Source organism: Gopherus flavomarginatus, chromosome 3, assembly GCF_025201925.1.
Source record: "Gopherus flavomarginatus isolate rGopFla2 chromosome 3, rGopFla2.mat.asm, whole genome shotgun sequence".
In the NCBI taxonomy this organism is placed as follows: Eukaryota; Metazoa; Chordata; order Testudines; family Testudinidae; genus Gopherus; species Gopherus flavomarginatus.
In genome coordinates, this window is record NC_066619.1 from 257,281,171 (window position 1) to 257,294,744 (window position 13,574).

Genomic DNA, 13,574 nt, shown 5'->3' on the forward strand with positions numbered 1-13,574 from the left:
CATCTGTTACTCAGGCGGTGCCTCAAAACTCCCAGCATGTGTGTGTCTCTCCTACAGCCACGCGCATACCCCGCACTCCCAGCCGTTGTTAATCGGTCCCGGTACCCGTACAGCTCCCGGCACTGCTATTATAAACACACGGCACAGCACCCAGAAGCTCCGTGCATGTTTACTGATAGTCAGGGTCGTGGGCTGCATATTTCACACATACTCCCTCATATACGTCCCATATGTCTGTTACCCTCTCCATCTCCCCCACCCCCAGTTCCTTCGCATGTCTATTGCGCGAACCCATGAACCTAGACACGACGTGCCAGAACTGATAACTACCCAGGAGTTCATGGGAACACGAGAAGAGGGAGCCCAGATCATATTTAAAGTGGCTTTATTTGTTCCCAAGCTTTAATCAGACCCTCATTCGTCATATCAAGGACGCTTTTTGGTTTCTTCACTGCGCAGGGCAAAGCAGGTATTTTTGAAGTTTTAGGAAATATTTTGAACGAGACTCGTTCACAATCAATCGGTTTCTTGGTCAAGTGTAAAACGACGCTGCTGCAGGCAACAAAATAAAAAACGCTGGAGGTTTCGATAGGTTTATAAAAGAGGCGATGTTCTGTTCCAGGCAGTAAAATCGTGTGTATTTATTACACGATAAAAACCGCCAGTTCCGTAACGAAAAATCTTGAGATTATATTTTTCATTGTATTGGCCCTCATCACCAAATCCAAAACTCAAAACTGGAGCACTGAGATTATATTTTCCATTTGCCTTATTAATACTCCAATCGGGATTTTTCGATATTTTATTAGAGCGACAATATTTTAAATGGGGAAAATAAAACATGATACTTGAGACACATTTGTTGTATATGTTTAAATAAGTAACATTTATAAGACACGTGTTGAGTCCATAGTTTCCAAAATGTTCCTGTTATTTAGATTTATTTTCTTTCCGTCAAATAGCGATTTGAAGAACGTTTTTAATCGCAGTAACAAAAAATGACTTTAGAAGTCTCATTAGAGTAAAATAATCATTGATATAAAAGCATCAAATTGTAGATAACTAAAATAATAGAAAAAATAACACCCCTGTTTTAGAAAATTGTTGAAGAAATTTTGTATGGTCCCTATAAAGCAAGCAGCCCAAAGTCTGAACGTTTTTCTCCACAACAGAAAGCTAAAAAGCATACGCAGCTTTAATTCAGGCGCAGTTTTACAGTCCCTAACAGACTATGAAATAAATAATGTTAAAGACTCTTCCTAGAGAGCTGTATTTCAAAAGGTTTCCTAATTTGGAACACTGTTTACGTTTCCATTGACTGTTTCAACTTTAATTAAACCATATTTTAAAAGCGGGTCACTACATCGATTTCCCAACTTAACCAACAGAGAGAAAGAGGGGAAAGCACCCCGAAACTCTGAGAGCTAATGATTCGGATTAAGTACATGGTTTTTCACAAGGAACGGAAGCATTTGTTTGGGGTGGGTTAAACCATAGTATAGAAAGTGAGAGGACCGTGTATATTATAAATGGAAACTCGTGGCGATCCTTTGAACCAGCACGCGTTTAGAATGAAAAGTTGAAGAGCTAATACATTTCTGTAAACCCCTTGGGTTAGGGTACATAAGATCTATTCGTGGCGGATAGATCGCTCCAGGCTTGAAGGGCGTCCGTGACATGGACATGCAGCCCCCCACCCCAGAGAGGAAGGGGTTAACTAGCCCACGTCCGACTCCCTTCTACTTGCCCAGTCCTGTCCGAAGATCAACAGCTTCCAGCTGTGGCGCGCCAATCAACTCCCACCCTGCGCGGAGCGCTGCCCAATAGGAAGGCTCGGGGTCGGGGCTGTCAGTCATAGGTGAGGCATGACACCGGGGCTGGGAGAAAAAGGAGAAGGAAAGAGCAAAGGAACAGCTAGAGGCAGGAAAAAGTCCAGCGCCGCGAGGGACCCCGCTGCTGCAGGGGACAGGGAGCGAGGGAGGCTCAGAAGCAGCCCCCAGGCCAGGCAGCCACCCAGGCTCTTATGGGAGGGCTGCATGGGAACGGCGTATTAAAGCCTCCCCAGCTCCCCACCGCCGCTCGCCCTCTCCGAGCCGGGGAGCAGGGGCTGCAGCCGGGGGCGGCGATGAAGTCTCCCAGCTGAAGAAGCAGGATCTGGGCGGAGACTGGATCTGGCGCCGGTGCCAGGGCAGGCGCTGGTGCACCGGGGCGCTTCGGCGGCAGCTCTCGCTTGGGTGTCTCTGTGCCCGCTCCCCCCGCAGCGGCCCCGGGGCTGATGGCTGTCCGCAGCGGTAACGCCTTGACGCCTTTCTCCATCCAGGCCATCCTCAACAAGAAGGAGGAGCGCGCACAGCACTTGGCGGGGCGGCCGCCGCCAGCCACCCCCACCGCGCCCGCTTGCTGCTGGCGGCTGTTCGGCGAGAAGGCGGAGGCGGGCGAGGCTTTGCTGCAGTCCCCGGCCTGCGCCCGGGCTGCGCCGGCGGCAGCGGGGAGGACGATGGGAGCCCCGGCGGGCTGGGATTCGGACTCGGCGCTCAGCGATGACCACGAGGGCGAGAGGCGCTCGGAGGAGGAGGGCACTGGGGTGCAGCAGGGGCCGCCCGGCAGCACCGCTCGCTCCAGAGAGGCCCCTGGTCGGGGGCGGCCTGCGCGGGAGGCTCAGCCCCGGGATCAGGAGGAAGAGCCCCCGGGCCTCAGTGACAGTGAGATGTCGGCCAGCGTTTCAGGTACGCTTGTGGGGGGAGAGTCGGTGGAGAGGGCATGGGCCGAGGATGGCTCTGTGTGGGGGGAGCCCTGGCGCCCCCCCCCCCAGTGCTGGCAGCTGAGCTCCATGTGCCTTAGAGAGCTGGGACTCCCGGTCCCCTGGGGTTTGCGATCAGCCCTCTGAGAGTTTGGACACCCGTTTCCCTGTGTGCCCAGGTGCCCCGGACACTGGCGATGCCCAGGACCCTGATGCCTGGTCCAGAGCCCTCCAGTCCCCAGCTCCTGATGGTGGCCGAGCCCAGCGTGCCCTGCTCTGGTGTGGCATGGTGTGTGATTGCTGCCGGGCTCTCTTGTGCCTTATGCCTCCCGTCCCCAAGGGCGAAGGAGAATCGGTCTCTCGGGAGCTCTTCCGGGGAGGGCGCTGGTTAGTGGTTGTGGCTGGGGCATCTCACAAGGAAGGAGAATCAGAATAGAGATGGGGGGCAGAAGGACTCATAGAAAGCTCGCGGTAGAGAGGTACAGACCTTGTGTGTGAATGGGACAGCTAAATAGATAAGTCACAATAACCATCCACCGGCCACCAGCTCTGTATTCTGGAAGTGCTCTTCAGACAACAAGTTGTTACAAAGATTCACCTGACTGGGCATAGTGAGATGTTTACCAAGACCATAACTTTGCTAAGAAAAGAACTAGTGTGGGGGGAAGAAGAGCAGAGAACACATCCCGCGGGCTCTTGGTGAGGTGTATTCCCCTGCCTAAGCCTTGGGTCCTTATGGTCGGGGCTAACAACAACGATGTGGGGCTCACAGTTTTACTTTGTGCTAAAGGAAACAGAACCCCCCGGGGCCTTGCATTTGGGGTCACACTCCCTGCTGACGGCTGGCGGCCTCCCTGCGGCTTGTGAGAAGTGAAATATTTTCACGCTGCGTTTTTACTCCCACAGGCCTTGAGTCAGAGGCGCCTTTTCCACCGGGGATTTATTTATTTTTAAAAGGGATAGGCCAGGCAATTGACAACAAAGAATAATGATGGCAAAGGATGGGGCCATCCCCTCGACCCTGGGTGCCAGACAAGTCCAGATGACACAGGCAGAACAGTGCAATGAAAGGAGAGAAATGCAAAACCACAGGGGAAAGCAAGCTGAGCACAAGCAGTCACGTCTCTTGCCCAGCGATTCAGAGCGTTTGCTGCGCTCTCTGATGTGCTCCCAAAAGATAAAAGCCATCCCACTAATAATCCCTAGTTATCGATCACTAACTTCCCTGCAATCGCTCCTTCCTTATGAATGAGACGTGTGCAAAGCCGAGTGTGTGAAATGTCGTAGGAGCCCCCGGAGCTCTGCCTCAGTGATGGTGGGAGGAGCTGGGCCAGCCCGTAACCCCCGAGGGCTGTCTGAGTGGGACAGGGACATATCCTAACATGTTCCCCGGCTGGGGGGTGCAGTGTAACCTCTCCCCTGAGCTGCGCCCCGCTGGAGCGAGTTGTGGTCCCCCAAGACACCCCTGGGCTGGGGAACGCAGCGTGGTCCTGTTCTTGTCCGCGTCTCCTGCCACCCCCCTGCGGGGATGAAATGAGACCTGTAAAGCAAGCAGTCAAAAGTCTTGAACTGTGCCTGCATAAGGAGGGGGTGCAGTGCGGCCTTGCCCCTGATCTGTAGCTGGCTGGGTTTTGGGGGTGCAGTGCGGCCTTGCCCCTGATCTGTAGCTGGCTGGGTTTTGGGGGTGCAGTGCGGCCTTGCCCCTGATCTGTAGCTGGCTGGGTTTTGGGGGTGCAGTGCGGCCTACCCCTGAGCTGTGCCTGGCTGGGGTGTGGGGGGGGATGCAGTGCGGCCTTGCCCCTGAGCTGTGCCTGGCTGGGGTGTGGGGGGGATGCAGTGCAGCCTTGCCCCTGAGCTGTGCCTGGCTGGGTTCGGGGGTGCAGTGTGGTCTTTCCCCTGAGCTGTGCCTGGCTGGGTTTGGGGGGGTGCAGTGCGGCCTTACCCCTGAGCTGTGCCTGGCTGGGTTTGGGGGGTGCAGTGCGGCCTTACCCCTGAGCTGTGCCTGGCTGGGTTTGGGGGTGCGGTGCGGCCTACCCCTGAGCTGTGCCTGGCTGGGTTTGTGTGACCTTCCCCGTGCACCAGGCCTGCTGGGGGCCTAGGCCTGCCCTCTGAGCGGTGCCTAGGAGGCCGCATTCCGGGGGGATGACGATCTTCCCTCGCCCCACTGTCCCTGGGTTTGGGTCCGTGACCTGCTCCGGCGCAGCCTGGCCTGTCTCTGATATCGCGGCCGTTGTTCTCCCCCGCAGATCGCAGCCCGCCGGAGGAGGAGGACGGCGGCAGCAAGTGCGAGAAGCTGCTGGCCGGGGAGGAGGAGCAGGCGGCCCCCAAGCCGCGGAAGAAGCGCTCGCGGGCGGCCTTTTCCCACGCGCAGGTCTTCGAGCTGGAGCGGCGCTTCAACCACCAGCGCTACCTCTCGGGCCCGGAGCGAGCCGACCTGGCCGCCTCGCTCAAGCTCACCGAGACCCAGGTGAAGATCTGGTTCCAGAACCGCCGCTACAAGACCAAGCGGCGCCAGATGGCCGCGGACCTGCTGGCCTCGGCCCCGGCCGCCAAGAAAGTGGCGGTGAAAGTGCTGGTGCGGGACGATCAGAGACAGTATCATCCGGGGGAGATGCTGAGGCCGCCCTCGCTGCTTTCCCTGCAGCCTTCCTACTACTACCCCTACTACTGCCTGCCCGGGTGGGCCCTGTCCACCTGCACCGCAGCCGCGGGGACTCAATGACACTGACCAGCCCCGAGCTCCAGCTGCAGGACTGTATGCACCGGACAGTATTTATTATTATTTGTTTATTTTTATTATTATTGTTATTTGGGTAATTCCCCCTCCTACTCTTGACAAAGTTGTAACTTTTGCAAACTCCCCCCCCTACCCTCCAAGCCGAGAACTTTTGTAATTCGGCACGACTAGTTCATGGTATCCATGTTGTCACTCTATTCCGTGTAGACTTGCTTGTTTGTTTTTGTTCTGCCGATGTTGTTGCTCCGGATTGATAGAGACCCGAATCTGGTGTGAGAGAAAGGAAAAAGAAACCCAGATCAGAACAGGAGATCAAGGACTCCCCCATGGACTGAAAGGAAGATTATTTTTCTCTGTTTGTTGGAGTCCTTGGTCTTCCAAATTATTGCAAACCGTATGTGCCTCTTTTATGGTGCTGAATGTAAGGAACCTCTTTCAAATCCCCCGTGCTCTTTGTTGCCCATGTTATTCCTGTTCTTCATGGTCCATGGCAAAGGACAGATGTGTCACAAAAGGGTGAGCCCTGCATCAAAAAGCCCAGACCTCTTTTCTCCCTCGGAGCTTTCCTTGGTGGGGGTTGGAGGGCGGAGAAGTAACGAGTTTCTAGCACTTTCCAGTTGTACTAAAGTTTATTATTGTTATTTTTATATTCAATGTGAATATTTCTAGTCAGGCTTTTTAAAAATGGACGTAATGGGAAAAATCAGTACCATTCAGTGCCTTTTTCTTTTTCCTTCTTGAAATTCGTCAGCAAACCTATCGTGAGTTTGTGATCTACTTCAGTTATATAACAGTCTCTTTCTTACAAGGTAATTCGTGACTTTTTCCTCTTTTAATGGCACTGTGCACTCAACTAGATTATTTACTTTAAATGAATTGTGAATGTTTGTAAGCTATCCGCTGTACTTTTTTAATTTATAAACTTTAGTTTAACACATAGTTATGTCCATTGTGTCCTTTCTACGTTTTGCGTAGAATTCTAAATACGCCCAGATATTTTTCGTTTAGAAAGTATCTCCTCCTCTCCTACACTGGCAGTACTTCTTGTTTCATTTCCCTAGCGGAAGACAGTTTAGATCAATACATTTTGGGTGAATCTGCGGACCATTGATGTTAGAGGTATTGACATATATTTGATCAAATATATTCAGAACAGTACTAGGTCTCTTCCTTCTTTGAAAGAGGTTGAATATTTTATGTCTAGTTAAATTAATTTTGGATGCAGTGAAGTCAGAATACTCGCTATAATTATAGGTTAAAAAGATAAATTCCGAAGTATTTGATTGGACGAGTACAATTTAAAGTGCAGTTTATCCAGAGCGTACACTTTGCTTTAGAAAGGACTTGAGGAGTAAGGGTTTTGTGCACTGGATCGATTAACAATCCACAATCTGCTCTGGAGGAATGTGCGTGGGTGGGCAGCTTTGCTTTCTTTTATTTTTGATTATTATTTTTAACTTTTTTGTTGTTGCTAGCAACAGTGAATCCTTCGGACGTCGAGGGCATATTTGTTGGTGCTGGCTCTTGTGGGGATTGTATACAGCAAGTCGTCTGCAGCCTATTTAATAATTTCAAACCACAGAGTGACAAAATCGTTATTCCAAGTGTATGTGTTTTCCACTCTCTCATTCCTGTGCGCTGTGCTTACCTAATAACTCTAGCACGCTGTGCATAGCCAGGGGTCCTACTTCACACGACGCTCAAAGCTGCAAAACTGGATCGGGTAGGCGGAGAATCGCCTTCCAAACTTCCAGTTCTTAATTAAACTACGAAATCCATATAAAAATAAAATAGCCACTTGGGGCAGCCTCCCTCCTTTGAACTGATCTCCTAAAAGTTCCGGAAGCAAATCTATACAGACTACAAAATGCTGTGGCAGCAAGATCCTCATAGTGTTTTATTTCCTCTGGAATTGTACACCAGGGAAAAACACTGGGGGGAGAATTTGTGGCTGCGTGAGTTGTGTGTGTGCCGATGACTCTGTACTTTCCAGCTAAGGCTCATGGCTTTTTAGAGTATCACGCGTAAATTAAGCGTATTTACGTCCAATAATTCCGTCCAAATTCCTATTAGTGTCCGGGATCGAATTCAAGAGAGCTGCGCTTTATTGTTTCGTGCAGTGAAGTCCTTTTCATGTTGGAAACACTTGGACACGGGCACATGACAATGGGCGATAATTGCCAAAAACTCATCACATTTCCCTACCCTCCTTTGTTACACTACTTTCCTTTCCGGGGTGATTGGAGGGACTTTCGTATGATTCGCACAAAAAAGAATCGCTCAAAAGAACCGAAGTAGTGAAACCGATTTTGCAAGCAGACCTAAACGCAAACTAATATATTTGTTTCTGGAGGTGTGCGTGACTTGGGCCATTTCCCAATGCTTTCTCCTCCCCCTGAATCCCTAAAGCTACTCTGCCAATGAACTTTTTTTTCTTGGTGGTTATTATACTCCACACAGGCTCCAAAATTAAGCGCCTAAGGATTGGGTTTATGTGCATCCATCTATGGAATATGCCCCACCCACGGAATATACATAGATCTGCATACTCAGAGATTTATCTTCCTCCTTTAAATTATTCAGGGAAGGCCAACCTCTCCTTTCCCTCCGCATGGCAGTGAAAAGCTGGAATTCTCTAGCAGCGATTTCCTCGGTGGGAGGAGAGACCTGGAAATCCACTGCCCACCCCAGCGGCCTTCCTGCTCTGAGGTATCTTTCTTAAGCCCAGGGAGTAGTTTGCCTTGGCAAGTGGAGTGAGGGAGTTTTGTTCTTCCTCGTAAATATCAGTTTTCGCGAAATCTAGTTTGTAGATTTTTCGTGGTCAATGTTCAAATATTGCTCCTGACAAGGAAAACGTTCAGAAACTCCGGCAGGATCTGGTGGGGTTGCGATTTTGAAACGAGGAGGTGGGGAATGTTTTATTTCGATTATGTTGCGGGAGGAGGGAAATGGAACGTAATTCCTTAGACCTAAAGTATTTTCTCAGGCGAAACTCTCATGAAAATGAATGGGACATTGGGATTGCAAGTTCGCCCCCCCCCCCGCCTCTTTAAAGTTCCCGGTAACCCATAGTTCCTCTCAACACACGTTTTAACATTTGTTTCCGATTTTCTTTTCACTGCTGCAGCTTTTGCACGCATGAAGGCGCAGGATTTTCTCTTCCTGCAGCCACCTTTGCGTACTAACGCTAATTTAGGCCGTCTCAACTGGTGTAAATTGTCAGGGCGCCATTAACTTCAAAGGAGTGTTTTACACCAGAGGAGGATCTGGCCTCAGCTTTTGGGTAGAGATTTGAAGGATGGGTTTGGGTTTCTAGGGTTTTGTGTAGTTGCTGCGAAGGAAAAGGGTTATGTTGAAGCTTTCTTTTGATTATAATTAAATGTGGTTTTTAGTGACTGATTTTTAATCCATATAGTGCTGCAGGAAAATGTAAAATGAAAAGAAAGTGGAGGTTGTGTGTACTAAAGGTAAAAAATATCGAGGATGATCTATATGAAATTATTCTGACGTTTTGGCTTTTATTTTTATTTTTTACATCCAGCTATCGAATATTAAAACACTAAAATTTCCTTCTCTTGTCTTTGATAAAACCTGATGTTTAAGACCTGATGTACATGTGTTTTAAACCCAAAGAAAATGAAACTGATCATTCTTAAAATAACCCCTCCCCCGCTTTTTAAAGTAATGATTTACACTTTATGTAGAAACAATTATTGTATTTTATTTTCCCTTAAAGGGAAAACTCCTCTATAAATCCAGCGTAACTTCACTGAAGTAAATAGAATTACTGTGGATTTACACAGCTGTGACAGAGTAGGATTTTGACACTAAAAATCAGCCTTTCATCTCAAAATATGCATTTCTTGTTGTCATCAACATTTCAGTGATTAAATCCGAAATACGTGTCCTGCGTGAGATTTTTATATCAAAAGGAGGAAACCTTGCAAATCAGTACAATAATTAGTGTGAATAAATATCCACCCACGCGTTGGCAGAAAACGAGTTTTAAATATAAAAAAAAGTCGTAATCAGTAAAACAAAAAGCTACAATTAAAGAGAAGAGAAACCAAATCGTTGTATAATCTAATATTTTATTTATCTTTGTGTATCTTTCTCTATATACATCCACATACATAAATGGACGTGTTTCCCTGGGCCCATGGAGAGGCAGAAGCAATCAAAACAGAGGTCAGTCTAATCTTCCAGCCTAAAATATCACAAGAAAAAAATACTGACAATTAAATCTCTCCATCTAAAGGACACTGTTTCAACCACATTGTGTCCGGTTCTTCCACTTGGTTGTTACTCTGACCTGGGCACGGTCCCCCGCCTCGCCCATCTCAGCGCCACTGGGCCTGTGGTTAATGGAGCGTTGAAAACCCCGTGGATAAGAGATCTCACCTGCCCTTATTCCAAGGGAATCCACGTGAACTGTGATAAGGAATTTGTTGGGAGCAAAGGTGATGAAAAGGTTAATGGCAGTAACGTGGCCTCTGCCACTCTGTTGACAGGCGAACGGCTAAATACAAGGAGGGGATTTTTGTGGGCTGGGAAATGCTTTTGCAGGCAAGGAACAAACAACGTACTTGGGTCAGGGTTTCGTTTCAGCTCAAAGGGGACGAGGGAGACACACGTTTGCTAGCAAGGGACAATAAAAAGGGGACTTTGATTTCACTTGCATGAAGAAGCCTGCAAATTGGAAATCACCGTTATATTTCTCATTCAAACGCACTGTGTAAAGTCAGGGTATTTCACCACTATTGCACCGCAAGCACAAAGGCTCGCTGCGTTTCGAAGCTCGGTTAACGAAACAGAGCTGCTTCAGTGGCTGTACCTGCAGAATACAAGTCTGTATTAATCCTGTCTCATGTTCACTTGAATGAGAAAGTTGCCTGAGGACTGCAGGACCGCTAGCTCCCTAGGATTCCAGAAACACACCATCCCATAAGGGGCTGGAATTTGCAGCGTCTTCCGAAGGAGACGCCATTTATTTGGAGCCTTTGCATAAAATTGTAGATAAACAATGTAACAAAGTGTTGACCAGGCACAAAAGAGGCGTATTTGAGCACAGCAATCCACAGATGCTTGGAGATCTGCGGGATTTGGCGTGGACAAGCTAAAATGTCATGTTAGGGGGATTTTTTTAACTGCAAAGGGTGCAATTGTTAATGATTGTGGACGTAAGAATCATTTGCGGCTTTAAAGCAGCTTATGAGCAATAGGGTTCCGTTATCAGTGATAGTCCTCCGGATACAGGGTAGTCTTGGGTACGGAGCCAGCCTGCAGGAACAGCCGAAGGGACGTGGGATGTTAAACCCTGGAAGAGGTAAGGCAATAGATAAATACCAAGTCTTGTTATGTACACTATTAACCATTTCAGTGCTGATTTGCATATCAGAAGTATCCACCAGATATAGTTATCAGGTTCACCTCGCCTTATTTTGTTTATTAAATTATATTCATTGAGGGAAACGTCTTCTACAAGTGTATCTATTGTACTAGCTGGCAGCGTGTATACACATTTTTAAAACATCACTTTAAAAAAAAATCGTATGCCAATTCTAGCTGCGGCTCATCACCCTCAGGCACCCGGAAGCCTGAGTAAGTAGAGATGAACTGCGCCTTGTGCTCTGATGCTCACCAAAAAGTATACAGGGTTGGACCGGTGGGGGGCAGCTAATTCCGACGCAAGGGCTCTCCACCTCATGGTGCGGCCAGCCTTCATAATTCAAACTGGAGACTGTCAGCCACAGGGTCCCACCGAACTCAGTTGTGGAGATGAAGCATGGGAGGAGAATTCGTCTCCAAGATCAACATCGCCAGGACCTTGATTGGCACTTGGAAGTAAATGAGTAGCTTGTGAAGCACAGGTGTGATATTTTCCACAGCAATCGCCACGAAGTAGATGGGTAGCTGCATTCTGCAGTAGCTGAGGCTTTCACTCGGTTTGCAAGGGTACGATTAGAGGCGCTCAAGTAAGACCAATAGTAATAGGCTCACCAGAAAGATGCAGGTTACTCTTGTGAGGCTCAGCAAGGAAAGGGAGCAATCTGCTAGCTAAGCACAGAAGTGAAAACAATCACTTCTGTTTACCGTTGCTGTCACTGAACTTAGGTGTGGTTAAGATCCAAAAGGAAACGCAAATGCACGATCTGGGTGAGGTAGCAGTAGGAGTAGGCAGATGCATCCACGCCTGTGCACCAGCACCTGATGCATCCGGTCTGAATTTAACTTCCATCGATTTGCTTTCATCCATATTTCCGGCTTGGCCAGGTAACAGGAAAGCAAAGAAACCTTTAAAGTCCGATTTTTGGAAGAGAGAGCGAGAGAGATTGCAGCTCACAATGCTTCAGTATCTCCCCCCAGCACAGCAGACTCAGCTGCGCATGAAGCTGGCTCTAGACCTGACAGAGAGTGCCGTCGGGGCAGAGGCCCGGTTGCCCACAGTGAAGTGGAGTATAGACCAGGTACCATTTGGGATCTCTGCGAGGAACGAATCCAGCTAGTGGCTGTTAATTCTCATCAGACCTATCGGAGTTCACGGGGGAGTCCTGTATAGTCTGTGGTGCCAGACGGTCTAGTGATTTCAGATCTAAACAGATTACCCTGCGCACCTACACTTAGCCCATATCGTGGAGGAAATTAGTGACCAGCATTTTCTACTACTACTCCCACCCCTGAAGTCCGATTGAAGGGGACGCAAGGAACCCCAACTGTCCAGCCGGAATCGGGGCTGCTTAGCTAGAACCTCCCCTCTCACTTTCCCCACCAAAAGAAGGCTAGAGACCCGCAGTAATTTTCAAGATCTCTTCCTACTATTTCCTCCGTGCAGTGGTGTCTCACAGGGGTAGGACTCTGTATGTGATCAATTATCTTAACATAAGCAGAGATTAGATAGCGATATTATTATTTTTTAGCCACAGTGGGCTTCTGTCACGGAGTGTGAGGAAGTCAGGGCCCTGCACCCCCCCCCTTTCTGCAATTCATCGTGACTCTCAGCCAGCCAGTAAAACATAAGGTTTATTAGAGGACAGGAACACAGTCCCAAGCAGGGCTTATAGGTACAACAAGGACCCCTCAGCCAGGTCCATCTGGGGGGCAAGGATCTTAGACCCCAGACTTGGGGTTCCCTGCCTCTTCCCAGCCAGCTCAAAAGTAAAACCCCCTCCAGGCCCTCCTTCTCTGCTGAGTTCCTTTCCTGGGCCAGGAGGTCACCTGACCTCTTTGTTCTCCCACACCTTTAGCATCCCCCTGCAGGGAGGAAGGGCCAGGGCCATTACTTGCCAGGAAACAGAGTATCGGCCAGAAACTGAGGCCCCCCCAGTATTCAGCAGAAACATTAAGAACAGTCCCACTTCATCACAGCTTCCATGAAGATACAAGCCCCTTCCTCCTCTGGGTGGCAGACTGGCTGTATTTTCCTTGAGAGCCCACCAATAATGCCTCTTGCTCGCCTTCAAGAGAGGACAGCTGCAGAATGGTGTGGGAGTAGCCCTGCCTCCTTCCCACCAGGTGAGCACGATACCACCTCTTACTTTCCTGGGCAGTGAAGTACTTGGCCTGGGACTATCTGGGGTCTCTCGTACGGCTGTGCAATGTGTTAATCACAACGTCCCCTGCTCGGCCATGCGATAGTTTTATGATGATTTAAACCATCTAGCAGCTGGCTACTGTCCTTAAAAACGAGGGCGAAGTGATATTTCCAAAGGTGTAAGTTACAGATTACTGGACTCCCACCCGCGGATTGTGGCAGTGAGGCCAGTTCTTGTTGGGGTTCTTGCGTGACTCTCCTTATCTCCTACCATGAGGTCTGTTATTAAATATACACACACGTGTAGGGCCTGAGAAAATATCTCCGCCTCTTCGGCAGCAAGAGCTCAGATTTGGGAGGAGGGAAGGGATCCCCAGCAGATTTCTCCTGTTGTCCCTCTGTTCCTGCTGCTAAAATAATAAACACCAGGCTGACGGTGATCAATCAGCTGCTACCTGCGGTTGTAGAGCACCCTTGTATTTACAACTTGTAAGCGGCTGTCACATACTGCATGTGGACACACGACCTATGGCAAGCTCTTGCCGGATGCCCCTCTGGTCAGACAA

The 13,574-nt window shown here is 49.1% G+C and overlaps 1 protein-coding gene across 1 annotated transcript; it reads left to right on the top strand.

Moving 5' to 3' along the window:
* The first annotated feature begins 2,275 nt into the window (after positions 1-2,275).
* NKX3-2 (NK3 homeobox 2) lies at positions 2,276-5,462 on the top strand. Its single transcript, XM_050947966.1, has 2 exons — positions 2,276-2,726; positions 4,987-5,462. Exons 1-2 carry the CDS (start codon positions 2,276-2,278, stop codon positions 5,460-5,462), a joined length of 927 nt encoding a protein of 308 aa, XP_050803923.1.
* Positions 5,463-13,574: the final 8,112 nt, after the last annotated feature.